Source organism: Salvelinus sp. IW2-2015, linkage group LG15 (assembly GCF_002910315.2).
Source record: "Salvelinus sp. IW2-2015 linkage group LG15, ASM291031v2, whole genome shotgun sequence".
In the NCBI taxonomy this organism is placed as follows: domain Eukaryota; kingdom Metazoa; phylum Chordata; class Actinopteri; order Salmoniformes; family Salmonidae; genus Salvelinus; species Salvelinus sp. IW2-2015.
The window spans coordinates 57,405,987-57,427,440 of NC_036855.1; the positions used below are offsets into that span (position 1 = coordinate 57,405,987).

The window sequence follows — 21,454 nt, forward strand, 5'->3', positions numbered from 1 at the left end:
GTTTGCTTAATTAAGTGTGTTTACACACGCAACGTAAACTCCATTTCAAACAGCTAGACAGACACAAGGGAGGCAACAGCACACTGGATTCCAGGTGGTGAGGTTTGGCAGGGTAACAGTTAAGTGAAAGTTGTGAAGCTGCTACAGTGAATTTGCTTCTAGACAGACAGAGTTTTGTGTGCAGGTACAGTGGACCTACAGTAGTTGGTAGGGACAGCTGAGGTGATTAACACAGAGGAACCCTACTTTACTGTACCTCTCATCCTTAGTGTCCACGGAGCGGCCATCTTTCTCCCAGCTGATGGCAGGCTCAGGCAGGCCGTGAATCTGGCACTGGAACCGCCCAACGCCTGCCTCCTCCGCACGCACGGACCGCGGCTGGACATGGAACTCCGCCATCGCTGGAGAGAAAGGGGAGATGCAGTGGTCAATTCAATGTTTGAAAACCTATGCAACATTTTCTTTTTTTCCAGAGCATCTTTCATAAAGGCCTACAGTAAATATTGCTGCCATGTAAAGTAACAGTGTATTACTGTCCTAAACTCAGTGGCACACCAACCCAGTTAATCATAACCAATTACCAGGGAGGTATTACCTACAGTTTATTCCTCTTTTTATACCCATTCCCGCACTGGAAGGCAATTAACTTATTGGCCAAAAATAAGATTAAAAAAAAAGGAAATAATGGCTCCATCTTTCAGTGGAATGAGTCATAATCCAGTGGCTTTATCTAAAGCAACACTGGGCAGCTCTTAACCTTGAGCAGACGCATTGCAATAAAATGAACCAAATGAGCAGCCGAGACAGCAGTCTGACTAGGGCAGGGAGCTGCCATGTGGTTAGGCAATTACCTGTGTTCTGCTGTCAGCAATCACTGTGCAGGAAACCCTAGTGATCATTACCCCTAGTTCTAGGGGAAAGCCTGTGTTTGGATAATCTGGCCCTCATCAGTGACACAGTAAATGAAAGGTTCCTAGTTAGCCGTGACACTGAGTAAATGAGAGGCTCCTAGTTAGCTTCGGATCATACCCAATTTTTTATTTTACCTTTATTTAACTAGGCAAGTCAGTTAAGAACAAATTCTTATTTTCAATGACAGCCTAGGAACAGTGGTTTAACTGCCTTGTTCAGGGGCAGAACAACAGATGTTTACCTTGTCAGCTCAGGGATTTGATTTTGCAACCTTTCAGTTACTAGTCCAATGCCCTAACCACTAGGCTACCTGCCGCCCCTATGCTATGCTAACAAACACAGCTGGGCTCAGAGAGAGAGAGAGAGAGACCTCTGACAACAAAGAGTAAAGAGTAAACACTGWACCACTGTAGTGAGTGCTCCATCAGGTGGGGAGGGACATTTATATACATACAGTAGGGTTCTGGGGGAGAGTAATGACAGTGTGAGTGGCCAGGCCGGGGCTGCAGATGTACTGTAGTGATGTGGCCAAACAACGGACAATCAGCCAGACAGTCAGCCAGGCCCAGGCAGGCACTTCACTTCCTGAACTAGATAAATTAGATAAATTATGTCCAATTAGCTCCCTTACTGTTCCCAGCAGGTGGGAGAGGACAGTGATGTAGGGAAGGAAAGGGCCAGGTGGAAGAGGACTGTGATGTAGGGGAGGAAGGGGCCAGGTGGGAGAGGACAGTGATGTAGGGAAGGAAAGGGCCAGGTGGGAGAGGACAGTGATGTAGGGNAAGGGCCAGGTGGGAGAGGACAGTGATGTAGGGGAGGAAAGTGCCAGGTGGGAGAGGACAGTGATGTAGGGGAGGAAGGGGCCAGGTGGGAGAGGGCAGTGATGTAGGGGAGGAAAGGGCCAGGTGGGAGAGGACAGTGATGTAGGGGAGGAAGGGGAATTTGAAATAATGCTATAATTTCACAAAATGTAACAACAACAGACAGCACGCAGTTGTTCTCAGGGTGCTATTCTAACAGCAGACTAGGCTAATAACAGACTAAGCTAACAGTAGCCTAGGCTAACAGCAGACTAGGCTAATAACAGACTAAGCTAACAGTAGCCTAGGCTAACAGCAGACTGGGCTAACAGCAGACTAAGCTAACAGCTGCCTAGGCTAACAGCAGACTAGGCTAACAGCAGACTAAGTTAACAGTAGCCTAGGCTAACAGCAGAAGTGAAGGAGGAGTCTGATGTTCGCCATCATTGAACTGATTCTGTTCACAAAAACGTTTTCTGGCGAGTGTTTTGCATTGATTAGTGTCAGTCTTGTGGACCGCCTGTAGGTTAATCACTACTTGAAAGCGGGGGAAATAGCACACCGTTGTCTGGGCTACATGCGCTAGGATAGTAGAATGCCTTTTCATATAAAACGCAACCCATAACCCATTGCGCATGAGAGAGAAAATGAGCTAAAAAATAAAACAATCACTTTGTGCGTCCTCAGAACTGTAGACTACATTTCCAGTGTGCAACTGTAAACAATGTACTGTCAAAGCCACGTGAGGTCTGAAACAGCAGGAGCTGAGTGCACCGTACATAAACACTACATTCTAAAGTTTGTTGTTTTATTATATTAAGCATTTCAAATGTCATGGTATATCCTTGTGTGTAACAATGTAACATGGACAATTGAATTGAATTTAGACAACTCCTTTAAAATAGGCGACCCAAAAAATTTCAAAAAATGAATAATGTCATAAGTGTTTGAATACTAACTCAGTATTCAGATATCCGGATATTTGATTAACCGTGCTCATCCCTAATGTAGGGTAGATGCTACTCACATGGATATAGGAGAATAGTATGAGAAGTGACACATATAACGTATAGCCTAGATTGCATCATATAGGATCCATTCCAATTCCATCTGATTGAATGATTATACAGTGATGCCGTACCATATCATATAATGTAGCCTACTGTATAGTGCTTTCAAAAATGCTACCGGGTGAGATCCAACATCAAAACCTTTAAAGGTCTCCTGTATCCTCATGCGCTTCAAAGACCCCAATACAACCTTACTTAATGGAACTGACAGTCCAGTCTGGCTCACTCCAATTGTTAACACATACTGTATCAGTGTGAAGCAAACCTCCCCAGAATGACAACACACATAGCCAAGGTGAATTTGTTGATCTCCATAGGTGTAAATTGACATTTGGGGCAATCTCGCTTCATACATGTAAAATATATGTTTATTTTATTTCACCTTTATTTAACTAGGTAGGCCAGTTGAGAACAAGTTCTCATTTATAACTGCGACCTGGCCAAGATGAAGCAAAGCAGTGCGACAAAAACAACAACACAGAGTTACACATGGGATAAACAATGTTAATCAAATAACACAATAGAAAATCGTATACGGTGTTGCAAATGAAAGAATAGAGGAAGGATAAAAAGGCCATAGTGGGAAGTAATTACAATTTAGCAATTAACTGGATTATATATAGTGCATGAGGTGATGTGCAGAATACTGGTGTGAAAGAGCAGAAAAATAAAAAATAAAATAAATAATAATATATATACAGTGGGGAGAACAAGTATTTGATACACTGCCGATTTTGCAGGTTTTCCTACTTACAAAGCATGTAGAGGTCTGTAATATTTATCATAGGTACACTTCAACTGAGAGACGGAATCTAAAACAAAAATCCAGAAAATCACATTGTATGATTTTTAATAATTAATTTGCATTTTATTGCATGACATAAGATTTGATACATCAGAAAGCAGAACTTAATATTTGGTACAGAACCTTGTTTGCAATTACAGAGATCATACGTTTCCTGTAGTTCTTGACTAGGTTTGCACACACTGCAGCAGGGATTTTGGCCCACTCCTCCTACAGATCTTCTCCAGACCTTCAGGTTTCGGTCGGTCGCTGGCAATACGGACTTTCAGCTCCTCCAAAGATTTTCTATTGGGTTCAGGTCTGGAACTGGCTAGGCCACTCCAGGACCTTGAGATGCTTCTTACGAGCCACTCCTTAGTTGCATGGTGTGTGCTTCGTGTCGTTGTCATGCTGGAAGACCCAGCCACACCCATTCTCAATGCTCTTACTGAGGGAAGGAGGTTGTTGGCCAAGATCTCGCGATACATGGCCCCATCCATCCTCCCTCATATACGGTGCAGTCGTCCTGTCCCTTTGCAGAAAAGCATCCCCAAAGAATGATGTTTCCACCCTCTGTCACGGTTGGGATGGTGTTCTTGGGGTTGTACTCATACTTCTTCTTCCTCCAAACATGGCGAGTGGAGTTAGACAAAAAGCTCTATTTTTGTCTCATCAGACCACATGACCTTCTCCCATTCCTCCTCTGGATCATCCAGATGGTCATTGGAAACTTCAGACAGGCCTGGACATGCACTGGCTTACAGGGGACCTTGCGTGCGCTGCAGGATTTTAATCCATGACGCTAGTGTTACTAATGTTCTTTCGAGAGCTGTGGTCCAGCTCTCTTCAGGTCATTGACCAGGTCCTGCCGTAGTTCTGGCTGATCCCTCACCTTTCCTCATGATCATTGATGCCCCACGAGGTGAAATCTTGCATGGACCCAGACGAGGGTGATGACCCTCATCTTGAACTTCTTCATTTTCTAATAATTGTCCAACAGTTGTTCCTTCCACAACGCTGCGCCTATTTCCTGTGCCATCCAGCTTGTGCAGTCTACATTATCCCTGATGTCCTACACAGCTCTCTGGTCTTGGCCATTGTGGAGAGGTTGAATCTGTTTGATTGATGTGTACAGGTGTCCTTTATACAGGTAACGAGTTTCAAACAGTGCAGTATAATCAGGTAATGAGTGGAGAACAAGAGGGCTTCTTAAAGAAAACTAACAGGTCTGTGAGAGCCGGAATTCTTACTGGTTGTAGTGATCAATACTTATTGTCATTCAATAAAATGCAAATTAATTATTTAAAAATCTATACAATTGATATTTCTGGATTTTTGTTTAGATTCGTCCTCACAGTTAATGTACCATGGAAAATTTACAGACCTCTACATGCTTTGTAAGTAGGAAAACCTGCAAAATCGGCAGTGTATCAAATACTTGTTCTCCCCACTGTATATGGGGATGAGGTAGGTAGTTGGTTGGATGGGCTATTTACAGATGGGCTGTGTACAGCTGCAGCGATCGGTAAGCTGCTCTGACAGCCAATGCTTGAAGTTAGTGAGGGAGATATAAGTCTCTAACTTCAGTGATTTTTGCAATTCGTTCCAGTCATTCGCAGCAGAGAACTGGAAGGAAAGGTGGCCAAAGTAGGTGTTGGCTTTGGGGATGACAGTGAAATATACCTGCTGGAGCGCGTGCTAAGGGTGGGTGCTGCTATGGTGACCAGTGAGCTGAGATAAGGCGGAGCTTTACCTAGCAAAGACTTATAAATGACCTGGAGCCAGTGGGTTTGGCGCCAAATATGTAGCGAGGACCAGCCAACGAGAGCATACAGGTCGCAATGGTGGGTAGTATATGGGGCTTTGGTGACAAAACGGATGGCACTATGATAGACTGCATCCAATTTGCTGAGTAGAGTGTTGGAGGCTATTTTGTAAATGACATCGCTGAAGTCAAAGATCGGCAGGATTCAGTTTTACGAGGGTATGTTTGGCAGCATGAGTGAAGGAGGCCTTGTTGCAAAATAGGAAGCCGATTCTCGATTAATTTTGGATTGGAGATGCTTAATGTCTAGCCAGACACTTAGGTATTTATAGTTGTCCACATATTCTAAGTCAGAACCGTCCAGAGTAGTGATGCTAGTCGGGCGGGCGGGTGCGGGCAGCTATCGGTTGAAGAGCACGCATTTAGTTTTACTTGCATTTAAAAGCAGTTGGAGGCCACGGAAGGAGTGTTGTATGGCATTAAACCTTGTTTGGAGGTTTGTTAACACAGTGTCCAAAGACGGGCCAGAAGTATACAGAATGATGTCGTCTGCGTAGAGGTGGATCAAAGAATCACCCGCAGCAAGAGCGACATCATTGATATATACAGAGAAAAGAGTCGGGCCGAGAATTGAACCCTGTGGCACCCCCATAGAGACTGCCAGAGGTCCGGACAACAGGCCCTCCGATTTGACACACTGAACTCTATCTGAGAAGTAGTTAGTGAACCAGGCAAGGCAGTCATTAGAGAAACCAAGGCTGTTGAGTCTGCCGATAAGAATACGGTGATTGACAGAGTCGAAAGCCTTGGCTAGGTCGATGAAGACGGCTGCACAGTGCTGTTTTATATCGATGGTGGTTATGATATCGTTTAGGACCTTGAGTGTGGCTGAGGTGCACCCGTGACCAGCTCGGAAACCGGACTGCATAGCGGAGAAGGTACAGTGGGATTCGAGATGGTCGGTGATCTGTTTGTTCACTTGGCTTTCGAAGACTTTAGAAAGGCAGGGCAGGATGGATATAGGTCTGTAAATAACAGAACATACTGTAGGTTTATGCTTCAAACAACGTAATCTCTGGAAGAGAACATGGCAGAATCCACAAAAACACCTGTGCAGATACATCCATAATGTGTGCTTCCTCATTCAGCAGCTGCATTTCACATATCAGCTCCCTGTGGAACAAAGCAGTGATGTGGGCTTGGTGCTGTGATGTGGGGGGTGGGGCATGCAACACAAACTCAATTAGAGAGAGGCCTGTCTTTTTCTCAGCTCTCCCACCATCTTCAAGACAAGTGCACTTATTTAAATGTCAACCATAATTAACTTGGACCAAGCAGGACTTATCTGAACACTCTTAGCATGACAAGAGGCCTAGACCCCCTCCTTGCTCTGTTCCTCTGTTCTTTTTCAACTGGTAAATGTATTTAAGCTAAGCTAGAACCCCGTGCGGCTCTACGGATCCCACAGAAAGCTCGCTACGTCCGGAGCGGATCAGCCTTCACACAGTCGTTTTTGTAGCGTGTTGTTTTTGTTAGCCCCAATTCCCCGAAAAACAAAGGCGGAGGGATGGAGTTAGTAAAAAGAGAAAAAAAGTCTGAACTGAGATGAGGCCTAGAGAGGGAAAAACATGTCACATTGATGGCCTTCTGGAAACGTGTAGGAGTGAGGAAGAAGACGAAGATGTACTGAAATCTTGCTGGAGCACTGTAAGCCCGCGTTGCACCGCGTCGTCAATTAACATTTAATAAGTTGCGTTTCAGTCTAAGCTCTAATGAGAAACGCTGCATTCCCTGTCAAGACTCCTAAAGTATCCAAATGGATGTATAGAGACCACCGTTCTGATTAAAATTTTACCAAGCTCATTTAGAATTCCTACACCCCTGGCTCCTTGCTCTTCAGAGGTTACATACAATAAAGTACAGGAATAAATAATCCTCCTGTAAAGCCCTACACATATTTTAGTAGCCTAATATTTCTTAATTACCACCAGTACTAAAATTATATTATTACTTTGCCTCTGACACTCTTATTCAGCATGGTAAATGTACTGTACAAGCGGTCAGATTCTGTTTTGTTTTCTCAGACACATTATACATTTAAACAGCTCATTTTTAACTGAGGCATTTTAGGATTATTGCCTCTCTCAAGGACCCAACTAAAATATCCTCACCTGGGATTAGCAACCTTGTGTGGCCATAAAGAGATTTGCCTAACCTCCTCCAATTGGCGATCTTCGTGGTCAATATTCGTGGGTATATAAAAAAACATTGAACACAATCATGATACCAATAATTGCTTTTATTTCATCAGATGTATGTCCTTGAACCAATTACTTAAAAACCACACACAGATGGAGATAAGGGGATCATTTAGTTGCTAATGGCAGCCTGCAGTACCTCGGGTCGGCCTTCAATTTAAGCTACTCCATGACAGGGGTCAGCACTGAGCTAGCCTGCAACGTCACTTTCTAGAGTAGCTCAAACTGCGCATGCGATGTTTCCAAAAACTCTTCCATGTAGCAAAATGGTGACAGGCTGAAATGACACTTCCTGATCTTCAAATGCGCCACTAAGCATTCTCATAGGAAACAATGGGGTGACGTCATCAATGGCTTTGTCCATATTTTTTTTTTACAGTCTATGAGAATCACGTCCCAGTGACAGGCTCTGGGATTAAAACACTGTCAACCCCCAGTGGCTTTACCTTACAATGACCATATCCAGCAGCACAGCTCTGAGCAGAGCCCCTCATTTACTGTAACTAGTATTCCCTATATCATAATAATCACATCAAAATCAAATCAAATTGTATTTGTCACATGCTTCGAAAACAACAGGTGTAGACTAACATTGAAATGCTTACCTACGAGCCCTTCCCAAAAATGCAGAGAGGCAAATCGAAAAATAATCAAACAATTATTATACAAGGAATAAATACACAATGAGTAACGATAACTTGGCTATTATATAAATATAAGCAGTGGCCACTGTAATCTAGAGCACTATAAGACTGTACGAGTGTCAGCAGAGGCTCCTGTGTAGAGCATTGATTTAAGGGGAGGCTGGAGGCAGTGTGGAGGTGGTGATACATATAGGTGTATTGGAACAGTCAGCCAAGGGAGCTTTGTGAACAGAACACCATGTACAGAAACAGAGAGAGAGAGAGGACTGAGCACATCCCTGATGTGATTAAAGCAGCTCCCTTTCTTTTCACACATGTATTCACAAGCAAGTACGCACACATACACCGATTACACGCTGCTGTTTGTGCGCAGTCCATGGCCAACGCTGTCACAGGCGCACAGAGGACACCGAGGCAAAAAGAGAGTGGGCAAAGAAAACAATGAGTAAAAAAAAGAGGGAACGATCACCTCCTTAATAAGCTTCCTTTCTGTTGCAGCTGTGCCAAGTAGTCATCATGTCTCCTGATCTGGCTGTTGTGTGTCCCCGCAGACACGACCACCCCCCCAGAGGGTCCCTGCCCTCAACCCTCATGCATACAACATGGCGGGCTACACATAGAGAGAGAGAGCGAGAGAGAGAGAGAGAGAGAGAGAGATAGAGAGAGAAGAGAGAGAGAGAGAGAGAGAGAGAGAGAGAGAGAGAGAGAGAGAGAGAGCCACACCTCCACTCTCCTCCACACTGCCCGCCGCCATCACAGGAACACAGCCTGCTACAAAATCCACACTGACACACTGCCCGGCCACACAGAAACACATAGACGAGAGACACATGCAGTATTTATACACAACAGCACAACACGGCTAGGAGGATGAGTATAAACGTGGCTATATAAAACACACACACAGGTTGATCAGCGGTAGGTCAGCGTGGCAGAAGGCAGGCAGTAATGGCTCTCCAGTCAGCAGTAGACTTGTTTTTATAACCCTTTTTATGATTCCTCATAGAGTGTTACTCTGGCAAGTGTTCAGAAACCCTAAGACATTATAACAGATCGTCCGTTCCCAGCACGGAGCCACAGTGTAAATTAAGCAGATCTAATTACGGGGATAGAAGGCTGAGAGAGGACAGGCTGAGAGATCCATCCATTAAGGAGTGCAGGGGGAGAGGAACGTGATGCTTGGATGCAGCTGGTTTCACAATGACAATCACCACAGGAGTGTGAGGACTGAGAAAGTGACATGGATAGGAAATCAGCGAGCTCCCACAGACCCTGTAATATGACACAGTTGCAGAGTGGGTCAAACCTCTCATTTTATCTCAGCCAGGCAGGGACTCCCCTCGGCCCGCAGATTCCTGGAAGAGCCCAAAGGGCTTTTTATGGCGTTCCACCAAATACCACAAAACCTGCTCAATGTCAAATGTGATCCAACAATTTCACATAGACTGTTGGACACAGATACAGACCAACAGATAGTCAATAATGGAAATAGCCCAGATGGAGAGAGCTCTTGGGCTTGATTTGATTTAACAGTCAAAACACATTTATGTGACAACTACATGGGCAGTAAAATATCAAATTCCACCTATATGATATGATAAGGCACTTCACGGGTTATACAGTGTCTCTGTGATGTAYAGTACCAGCCAAAAGTTTGGACACACCTACTCATTCAAGGGTTTTTCTTTATTTTTTACTATTTTCTACATTGTAGAATAATAGTGAAGACATCAAAACTATGAAACAACACATATGGAATCATGTAGTAACCAAAAAGGTTAAACAAATCAAAATACATTTTATATTTGAGATTCTTCAAAGTAGCCACCCTAAGCCTTGATGATTCTATGTGTTATTTCATAGTTTTGATGTCTTCACTATTATTTTACAATGTAGAAATTAAAGAAAAACCCTTGAATGAGTGGGATTGTCCAAACTTTTGACTGGTACTGTATGTTTCCCCTGGATTGGATGGAATGAGCTGTCCTGATTCATTGATATGACAGAGTTAACGGTGCCAGAAGAGAGACACACGTCGCTCCCCAGCACTCTCAAACCTCCAGCCTTCAATGATGTGAGGCTCCACTGAACTTCCATGTTATAAAGGTAGAGAGAGTTTTTCAAGTTGTATGGGTTCCGCTGGTCTACATCGCGAATCTGTGTAAGTCATATCACAGATTTCGCAATGTGGTTGATTGAGGCTTGGCTGTATCTGACGGCCTATGCCAAGTATCTATATGTTGTCCTCTTCTTTAATCGTCATGTTTTGGGGTTGGCGTGTCGAGGTTGCTGGTTAGCTAGTATGTCTTGTAGAGTTCAGTGTGTCTGCTGCTTTGTGTATAGTTGGTGATAGGGCTCCGTCCGCAGTTCTGCTATCTTGTCTTCTGGGGAAGACTGATACAGTGTTTTCCTCCTTCGAAGGAGAATGTTGCCGTGTTGCTGTTTGTATGTCTGCCGGATCTGAGGTTCATTTGCTCTTGTGCTAGATTCTGAACGGCAGTTTCCCCAGTCCCTGCCGATGAAAACATCTCCCATCCCCTGGTTCTCTTGCAGCCAGATTTTTTTATTTATTTTTCAAACAAGTTAATTTTTTTTCATTTCACTTCACCAAATTTGGACTATTTTGTGTATGTCCATTATCAATGAAATCCCCACCAAATCCATTTAAAGACGAAGTTGTAATGCCATACAACATTTTTTTTAAATGCCAAGGGGGATGAAATACTTTTGCAAGGCTCTGTATGTATGTGTGTGTGTTGTGGTGTGTGTGTGTGTGTGTGTGTGTGTGTGTGTGTGTGTGTGTGTGTGGTTTTGTGTGTGTGTGTGTGTGTGTTGGTGTGTTGTGTGTGTGTTGCTGTGTGTGGTTGTGTCCAGTGTCAGTGGTGTGTGTGGTGTGTGTGTGTGTGTATGTGTGTGTGGTGTGTGTGTGTGTGTGTGTGTGTGTGTGTGTGTGTGCCATGCCATGTGTGTTTGTGTCTCTCGCAGCATGTGTGTCGTGTGTTGTGTGTGTGTGTGTCACAGTGCTGGTGTGCATCTGTGTTGGTGGGCAGTAGCATTTACGTCACCATAGTGGACGGTCCAAATATGCGCAGGGTCCTGTGAAGTGCAGTGGAGCGCACTGGGGCCGTCCCGCCCAGGCCAAGACTCCTTTCATAGGGACGTGGAGTGCCAGATGTTGGGGTCATCCGTCACCTCCTGTTCCCACTCCCTCTTCACCCGGACCCACCAGCCCAGGCCCACTGTCAAGTTCACTGCCACCCAACTAACACTGGAAAACAAACTCTATGACACCAAACTCTAAATACATAGAGTAGGGTATCGCACTCCTATTTTATAAAGTTCATTTTATAAACTTCCTCTGCCAATGTGTGAAAATAGACTAGTGTTTAAGGCTGATCTGGTGACCATAGAACATTGAGTGCAAGAGAATCAGAGATTTATCCCGTCTGGTGGCCCTAAGAAAGAATGGCCCTCAGCAGTTACTCTCTAATGAGGGGGAAGTAATGGCTCCTTTGGCTCGGGAGGATTTTGATGCCAAATGTCCATCCACTTTGTTATTCAAAACTGGGCCTGTATAGCCAGCACCCAAATTCATCTTTTTAATTTTCTGTGGTGACAAAACGACAAGGAGTAAAAAAGCCAAGGAAAAGAACTAATGGCATTTCCATTTGAATATAAATGGTATTTCACCCCAGATTGTCAGTAAGCGTTTTCGATATTTCAAACTCCATACGAAAGGAAACTAAGAAAGAAAACGGCACTTTAAGAGGCAGGTTTTTTCCTCATTGGAATAAAACAGAAATTGTTTCCTTGGCGAGGAGGTGATGAAATGACTGGAGGACAAGAGAGAGAGAGAGAGAGAGGAGAGAGAGAGAGAGAGAGAGAGAGAGAGAGAGAGCGCAATCTCATATTAATTCATAACAGCGAGTTGTATCAACTGCTATTGGTGATAATTGGATTAGATATGTGGCCCCTAGGCAACAGCGGTGGATGTATAGTCTCTCTCACACCAACAGGTGCTGAAATTATTTTCTGTCTGTAAGACGAGATAGTGGAAATCTTTTTGAAGGTACATTAGTTATGGCTCAGTCTAGCCCCCCTGTGAATGAATGACTGCCTGCCGTTGCAGAGGTAGATGATTGTAGTATGGCCTACAATGAGGGGGAAATATAATGTAGTGTACCTAATGATGATAGGAACTAAGTGAAAATGGCTTTGACGGTTGAGTGAGATGGATGGCTTGTTGAGCCTATTGTTTTACGAGGGGGATGCGTGATTTGATTATTAAAACTGTGAAAAGGCCACCCTGAAGACATGGATGTGCATAATAGTGGCGTAATTAATTGCCATTCAATGTGAAATCTTTGTCTTTCATCAGCCTTTGCAATCTGTTCAGAGCAGAATAGGTTTCCCTCTCTACCTCATCTACTGTGTCCCCTTCTGTACGCACATTCCCATTCCCTTCTGCTTCCCTCGTTTGCCTTTCCTGTCTCATGATCCTCACCTCCATCCCTCCACCCCTTTCCTGCTCCCTCTCATCTTTTCTTCTCCCCCTCATTCCCCCCTCCTCCACTCCTATTTTTTCTCCATCTCCCCCCCACCCACATACCCCCTCCCGCCACCTCTCTGTGGTTCTCTCTCTCTCTCGGGACGCTGTAGTGTTTCAGCTCACTGTGCTCTGTGTCGCTCGGCCAGGGAGTGTTTCTCTCCTGCTGCTTTAATGATTCCTGGTACGGCGAGCCTCAGGCCTCGGCGCACCTCGCCTCGCCTCCTGCCATATTCTTTCCCGCGAAAACCCCATTAACACCAGAGTCCCTCTCCACAGCCCAGTGTTGTGCTAAGAGGAAGAAGGTGATTTGAAATGACAAGCTGGTGAGACTGTGGGCCGTCAAAGCCAGATCGGCAATGCTGCATCCGGAGCCATCCCCCAGTGCAAAGCCTTTAATGAGGGGGTCATTTGGCAGGGGGGCCACGCTGAGAGAGGGGCAGGTTTGAGGATCAGGTTCTTCAAGTGGAGAGATTCCAGGCCCCAATAGAATGGGAGTAAACTAGTGTGTTTGTGTGTCCCAGCTGAAAGCCCTCTTGGTTATTTTTTGTACGTACAGGCGCAGGATAACAGGCTTTGAATGGGCCATGCTGTGTCCCAGTTTAGGCTACAGTCCGTGGAAAGAAACTTTTTGGTGGTGAAGATGCAGTGAATGTAACGTGTGCCGTTGTCCCACACCACCGCAACAGGTGGCAGTGTTAACCCAACTGACAGAGGTGTTGTGACCACAAGCTGCCCTGTAAACACTCCAACAGAACTAAGAAGTTCCAAACTTTGTTGGAGGACTTTTATCTTTTTGAAAGATGCATCTCCTCTCTGTCACTGCACCGAGGCATCCACAGGGTAACCGCCGTGATTTATTTAGTTTACGAAGCCTGAATGTGAATACAAACACGTCTCTCTGTTCTCCATGTGTTCCAAGTGGAATGAAGAGGGTTCCGTCTGAAGCCAGGGTGGGGAGGTAGGGCCTTGGTGTGATGCAAAGCCTAATGAGATATTAAATGAGTGGCAGTGGCAGCGGCAGCGGCCTAGTTTTCTGAAGAACTGTTGAGCCTCTGGTCTGGTCTACTCTGTTGTATTCTGATGTGTTCTGTTCTGCCGTACTGTTCTGTGTTGTGGGTGACGGTCAGGTTGAGGGGATTCAGCCTGGGAAGACAGGGGCTCTGTTGCCACACAACCACAAACAATACACACCCAGCGAGAGCTGGGCGCACGTGGAGGGTTGCCTAGCCCCTTCTAAGCATGTTTGTCACTGCCACTCATATGGTCTCTGTGTGATTGTTAACTGCGGTGTTTGAAGTGACTTAATGAGCATGCATATCTCTGGCCAATCAATTATTAAAACAAACAGTCCTCTCTGGGGTTTTTTATTCTCGCACATCAAGGCTCGCCTTTGTTGCATTTTGCGCACAGCGCCCGTAAACATCTACTAATGACATGCACAAAATATTATACAATGACTGCAATCAACAGTGGGAAAACGCTGCTAATTAATTTGTAATGGTATGCAACTTTGCGTGCGCCCGCTATTTTCTTTCTGTCCTTCTTTTTTTCTTATTTTCTACCTCCCTCGCTTTTCTCCTCCCCTCCCCTGTCCTTTTCTGTCACAGTCATTTAAAATAATCTCTTAATTTTCAGCATCTGTTGTGTTTTTAATGGGCCCCACTTTATTAGGCCTGCATGCTTATGTATGTAGAGAGGCTCGGTGTTGAGAGGAGAAGAGAGAGAGAGAGAGAGAGAGAGAGAGAGAGAGAGAGAGAGAGAGAGAGAGAGAGAGAGAGAGAGAGAGGGGAGAGAGAGAGAGAGAGAGAGAGAGAGAGAGGAGAGAGAAGAGAGAGAGAGAGAGAGAGACGAGAGAGAGAGAGAGAGAGAGAAGGAAAACCTCCTCCTTCGCTTAGGGTTGGGGCCGTGGCTGCTGTGGGGCCCAGAGGTCGCACCACTCATTTTGTCCCTGGGTGGAGGGGCCAGGGGAGGGGGCCAAACGCCCTCACTTCACTACAACAGGCAGATCACTCTCCGTGGGGTCGTCAGAAAGCAAATGTTTCTGGTTTTCAAGGATACAGTATTTTCAACCTAACTTCCATTTCCCCTGAAAAACAGATGTATTTTTACGCCTGCTATGTTAGGTTACATAATGAGTGACAGGGCTTTCCCAGCAGCCTCTCTGGCTGGCTCCATTTCATCAGAACAAAGCTTTTATGGTTGTCTTCTAATGACCTCGCTATCTTTCCTCTCTTCGGGCTACTCAATGTATAGCTCTGGATACTAACACGCGAGTGCTCTGAGGCCTCAGCCACAGTTGTTATTTACAATATATGAAAAGGTCTTATCTTTATATGTCCCTTTTCAAAAGACCTGTAGTCCATATGTGCCAATTAGCTCTTGTGTTGGTGTCGTTTTTGTCCTTCAGTCACCACATGCCTTTAATGTCCACATGAAGCTATGACACCAGAGATCCTTAACAAGAGAAGAGCATCGCTGGCCTCTTCTTCTGTTCAACAGCGTCTACAGAAGAATGAAGACAACACTAACCCTTCACACACAAACACAAAGCCTTTGGTGTGTATACCCACGGCCTTGCGACCGTGTGGCTATTGGGGATGTCTTTTATGAGGAGGTCTAATCAGCTCATATTTGGTTGTGCTTAGGAGAAGTAGACTAGTTGAAACAGACTATAAATAGACTCCTCGTAGATATAGACTAGACTCTCTCTGTGTATAGGCTAAGAGTTCCCTGCTCTATAATGAGGGTCTATGGGAGGAGATCTGGTGGTGTTTTGGTGGCCCTACCATATGATCAGTAGTGAGTCTAATGGAGGAGATCTGGTGTGTTTTGGTGGCCCTCCCATAGATCAGTAGTGAGTCTATGGGAGGAGATCTGGTGTGGTTTTGGTGGCCCTGCCATAGATCAGTAGTGAGTCTATGGGAGGAGATCTGGGTGTGTTTTGGTGGCCCTACCATAGATCAGTAGTGAGTCTATGGGAGGAGATCTGGAGTGTTTTGGTGGCCCTACCATAGATCAGTAGTGAGTCTATATGGGAGGAGATCTGGTGTGTTTTTGGTGGCCCTACCATAGATCAGTAGTGAGTCTATGGGAGGAGATCTGGAGTGTTTTGGTGGCCCTACCAATAGATCAGTAGTGAGTCTAATGGGAGGAGATCTGGTGTGTTTTGGTGGCCCTACCATAGATCAGTAGTGAGTCTATGGAGGAGATCTGGATGTTTTGGTGGCCCTACCATAGATCAGTAGTGAGTCTATGGGAGAGATCTGGTGGTTTTGGTGGCCCTACCATAGATCAGTAGTGAGTCTATGGGAGGAGATCTGGAGTGTTTTTGGTGTGGCCGTACCATAGATCAGTAGTGAGTCTATGGGAGGAGATCTGGAGTGTTTTGGTGGCCCTACATAGATCAGTAGTGAGTCTATGGGAAGGAGATCTGGAGTGTTTTGGTGGCCCTACCATAGATCAGTAGTGAGTCTAGGGAGGAGAATCTGGTGTGTTTTGGGTGGCCTCCCATAGATCAGTAGTGAGTCTATGGGAGGAGATCTGGTGTGTTTTGGTGGCCCTCCGCATAGATCAGTAGTGAGTCTATGGGAGGAGATCTGGTGTGTTTTGGTGGCCCTGCATAGATCAGTAGTGAGTCTATGGGAGGAGATCTGGGTGGTTTTGGTGGCCCTCATAGATCAGTAGTGAGTCTATGGGAGGAATCTGGTGTGTTTTGGTGGCCCTGCCATAGATCAGAAGTGAGTCTATGGGAGGAGATCTGGAGTGTTTTTGGTGGCCTCCATAGATCAGTAGTGAGTCTATGGGAGGAGACTGGAGTGTTTTGGTGGCCCTACCATAGATCAGTAGTGAGTCTATGGGAGGAGATCTGGGTGTTTTGGTGGCCCTCCATAGATCAGTAGTGAGTCTATGGAGGAGATCTGGGTGTTTTGGTGCCCTACCATAGTCAGTAGTGAGTTATGGGAGGAGATCTGGTGTGTTTTTGGTGGCCCTCCATAGATCAGTAGTGAGTCTTGGAGGAGATCTGGTGTGTTTGGTGCCCTCATAGATCAGTATGAGTGTTCTGACGTGCTGCTACCTGCGCATGTCCTGTATGACAGGTTTAATGACACCCATCCATCTAACTTTATTTAGCATGGTGTGCACTGTGCCCGCTCCGCAAATCCATCAATATAACTGTATTTAGGACAGACGGCGCCTCTCAATAAGGTCATCACCGCAAGCGGCTAGAGGAAGCATGGTTCAGACAAGCCACATACAGCGAGGAACCAAATCCAATTGTAAAACACATTACAGATGTTATAGGGAAAGGGTTTTACTTGAGCTGAAAAACTGGGTTGTACTTGATCTGAATGAACGAGAGGTGACAGTGACTCACATTGGCCCTGTACCGTAGGCTGATAGGATGAGTAAAACACAGTGAATCTCCTTCTAGCCAGGAAGACAACAAACGAATTACCATGGTGACTATCAGTATCAGAGGGTCCAGTCTTAGATAAGTACAGCACCTCTGGAATGAGATGCAGACTAGCACTCGGGGCGAGACAGTAGGTGTGTGTGTGTGCGTGCGTGTACGCGACGCTGCGTGTCATTGGGTCTTCACCCTCAGCCTCTCATTTACTGCAAAGTGTGTGGGAGGAGCCTGGCTGCCCTCAGCCCTGAGACAGTGAGGGTGAGTGATGCGTGTGGGAGGAGCCTGGCTGCCCCCAGCCCTGAGACAGTGAGGGTGAGTGATGCGTGTGGGAGGAGCTGGCTGCCCCCAGCCCTGAGACAGTGAGGGTTGAGTGATGCGTGTGAGGAGCCTGCTGCCCCCACCCTGAGACAGTGAGGGTGATGTGATGCGTGTGGGAGGAGCCTGGCTGCCCCCAGCCCTGAGACAGTGAGGGTGAAGTGCCGTGTCCCAACGTTTATGGGCTAATGCGTTAAAAGAAGAAAATGGGATGCAGTGCCAGGAGAAGACAAAGTAAGTATAGAGCATCAATACAAGCCCCCCCCCCCCCCCCCCCGGTGAGATCAACACGCGCCACAGACGCAGCAGAGTAATGCAGCGGTCAGGGTGGAGCGGTCAGGGTGGAGGGTAGGAAGGGGTCTAGGGCCAATAAAACAGCACATCTGCATGCAAATGCTATCTCTCGAGTCCCTGCGCCTAAAATGCTATTTCAGGTTGCCTATTTAAAGCATGTTGAAGCAGTGACTCTCCACGCTGGATTTGCATCATATACCATCTGCGTGATTTATGGCCACCTTACCATTATGGTTTACCACCATTACCACTGGTTTACTGGGAGGAGAGGAGAGGAGCAAGAGGTTTGAGTGCTAGAACAACGGGTGCCCTCCCGGCCTGATGATCCCATGAGCCTGAGGGGGCCCAGAGGGTTTGAGGTGGTGGGGGTGGAATGGATGGGAGGTGGGGGTGGAGGTGGGGTGGGGGTGGTAGGTTGGGGGAGTGTTGGGGGACAATAATATTATAACATGGAAGTTCAGTGGAGCCTCAATCATTGAAGGCTGGAGGTTTGAGAGTGCTGGGGAGCGACGTGTGTTCTCTTCTGGCACCGTGTAACTCTGTCATATCAATGAATCAGGACAGCTCATTCATCCAATCCAGGGGAAACATACAGTACCAGTCAAAAGTTTGGACACCCTACTCATTCAAGGGTTTTTCTTTAATTTCTACATTGTAAGAATAATAGTGAAGACATCAAAACTATGAAACAACACATATGGAATCATGTATGTAACCAAAAAGGTTAAACAAATCAAAATACATTTTATATTTGAGATTCTTCAAAGTAGCCACCCTAAGCCTTGATGATTCTATGTGTTATTTCATGTTTTGATGTCTTCACTATTATTTACAATGTAGAAATTAAAGAAAAACCCTTGAATGAGTGGGATTGTCCAAACTTTTGACTGGTACTGTATGTTTCCCCTGGATTGGATGGAATGAGCTGTCCTGATTCATTGATATGACAGAGTTAACGGTGCCAGAAGAGAGACACACGTCGCTCCCCAGCACTCTCAAACCTCCAGCCTTCAATGATGTGAGGCTCCACTGAACTTCCATGTTTAGATATTATTGTCCCCCAACACTCCCTCCACCTCCTCCCCCCACCACCTCCACCACTCCCACCTCCACCTCCATCATTCCACCCACCCCTCAAACCCTCTGGGCCCCCTTCAGGCTCATGGATCATCAGGCAGGGAGGGCACCCGTTTGTCTAGCACTCAAACCTCTTGCTCCTCTCCTCTCCTCCCAGTAAACCAGTGGTAATGGTGGTAAACCATAATGGTAATGGTGGGCCATAAATCACGCAGATGGTATATGATGCAAATCCAGCGTGGAGAGTCACTGTTCAACATGCTTTAAATAGGCAACCTGAAATAGGCATTTTAGGCGCAGGGACTCGAGAGATAGCATTTGCATGCAGATGTGCTGTTTTATTGGCCCTAGACCCTCCTACCCTCCACCCTGACCGTCCCACCCTGACCGCTGCATTACTCTGCTGGTCTGTGGCGCGTGTTGATCTCACCGGGGGGGGGGGGGGGGGGGCTTTGTATTGATGCTCTATACTGTACTTTGTCTTCTCCTGGCACTGCATCCCATTTTCTTCTTTTAACGCATTAGCCCATAAACGGTGGGACACGGCAGCTTCACCCTCACTGTCTCAGGGCTGGGGGCAGCCAGGCTCCTCCCACACGCATCACTCACCCTCACTGTCTCAGGGCTGGGGGCAGCCAGGCTCCTCCCACACGCATCACTCACCCTCACTGTCTCAGGGCTGGGGGCAGCCAGGCTCCTCCCACACGCATCACTCACCCTCACTGTCTCAGGGCTGGGGCAGCCAGGCTCCTCCCACACGCATCACTCACCTCACTGTCTCAGGGCTGAGGGCAGCCAGGCTCCTCCCACACACTTTGCAGTAAATGAGAGGCTGAGGGTGAAGACCCAATGACACGCAGCGTCGCGTACACGCACGCACACACACACACCTACTGTCTCAGCCCAGAGGTGCTGTCTGCATCTCATTCCAGGGTGCTGTACTTATCTAAGACTGGACCCTCTGATACTGATAGTCACCATGGTATTCGTTTGTTGTCTTCCTGGCTAGAAGGAGATTCACTCTGTGTTTTACTCATCCTATCAGCCTACGGTACAGGGCCAATGTGAGTCACTGTCACCTCTCTGTCATTCAGATCAAGTACAACCCAGTTTTTCAGCTCAAGTAAAACCCATTTCCCTATAACATCTGTAATGTGTTTTACAATTGGATTTGGTTCCTCGCTGTATGGGGCTTGTCTGAACCATGCTTCCTCTCGCCGTTGACGGTGATGACCTTATTGAGAGGCGCCGTCTGTCCTAAATACAGTTATATTGATGGATTTGCTGGAGCGGGCACAGTGCACCCTATGCTAAATAAAGTTAGATGGATGGGTGTCATTAAACCTGTCATACAGGGACAGGCCGCAGGTAGCAGCACGTCAGACACACTCATACTGATCTATGTAGGGCCACCAAACACACCAGATCTCCTCCCAAGACTCACTACTGACCTATGTAGGGCACCCAAAACACACCAGATCTCCTCCCCAAGACTCACTACTGACTATGGTAGGGCCCAAAACACTCCAGATCTCCCCGATAGACTCATACTGATCTATGGTAGGGCGCACCAAAACACCCAGATCTCCTCCCATAGACTCACTACTGATCTTGCGTAGGGCCACCAAAACACCCAGATCTCCCCCATGAGACTCACTACTGATCTATGTAGGGCCACAAAAAACACTCAGATCTCCTCCATAGACTCACTACTGATCTATGGCAGGGCCACCAAAACACACCAGATCTCCCGCCATAGACTCACTACTGATCTATGGTAGGGGCCACCAAAACACTCCAGATCTCCTCCCATAGACTCACTACTGATCTATGGCAGGCCACCAAAACACACCAGATCTCCTCCCATAGACTCCTACTGATCTATGGGAGGGCCACCAAAACACACGCAGATCTCTCTCCATTAGAACTCACTACTGATCTATGGTACGGGCACTCAAAACACACCCAGATTCTCCTCCCATAGACTCCACTTACTGATCTATGGTAGGGGCCACCACACACCTCCAGATCTCCTCCATAGACCTCCTACTGATCTATGGTTAGGGCCACCAAAACACTCCAGATCTCCTCCCAATGACTCACTACGATCTATGGTAGGGCCACGCAAAACACTCCCAGAATCTCTTCCGCATAGACCGTCACTACTGATCTATGGTAGTGGCCATCGGCCAAACACCAGAACTCTCCTCCCATAGACTCACTGACTGATCTATGGTAGGGCAACCAAAACACTCCCAGATCTCCTCCGCATAGACTCACTACTGATCTATGGTTAGGGCCACCAAAACACAACCAGATCTCCTCCCTAGACTACTAATGATCTATGGTAGGGCCACCAAAACCACTCCAGATCTCTCCCATAGACTCACTACTGATCTATGGTAGGGCACCAAAACACACCAGAAATCTTTACCCATATGACTCACTACTGGATCTATGGTAGGGCCACCAGAAAACATCCAGATCTCCTCCCAATAGACTCACTCTGATCTTATGGTAAGGGCCACCAAAACAGCACCAGATCTCTCCCAATAAGACTACTACTGATCTATGG

The 21,454-nt window shown here is 46.4% G+C and overlaps 1 protein-coding gene across 1 annotated transcript in view; it reads right to left on the reverse strand.

The window, feature by feature from the left end:
* igdcc3 (immunoglobulin superfamily, DCC subclass, member 3) overlaps positions 1-21,454 on the reverse strand; it is a 129,565-nt gene that overhangs the window by 50,527 nt on the left and 57,584 nt on the right. The window contains exon 3 of the mRNA XM_070447380.1: positions 200-401. Coding sequence (XP_070303481.1) covers positions 200-401 — 202 coding nt within the window. The remainder of the gene's footprint in view (positions 1-199; positions 402-21,454) is intronic.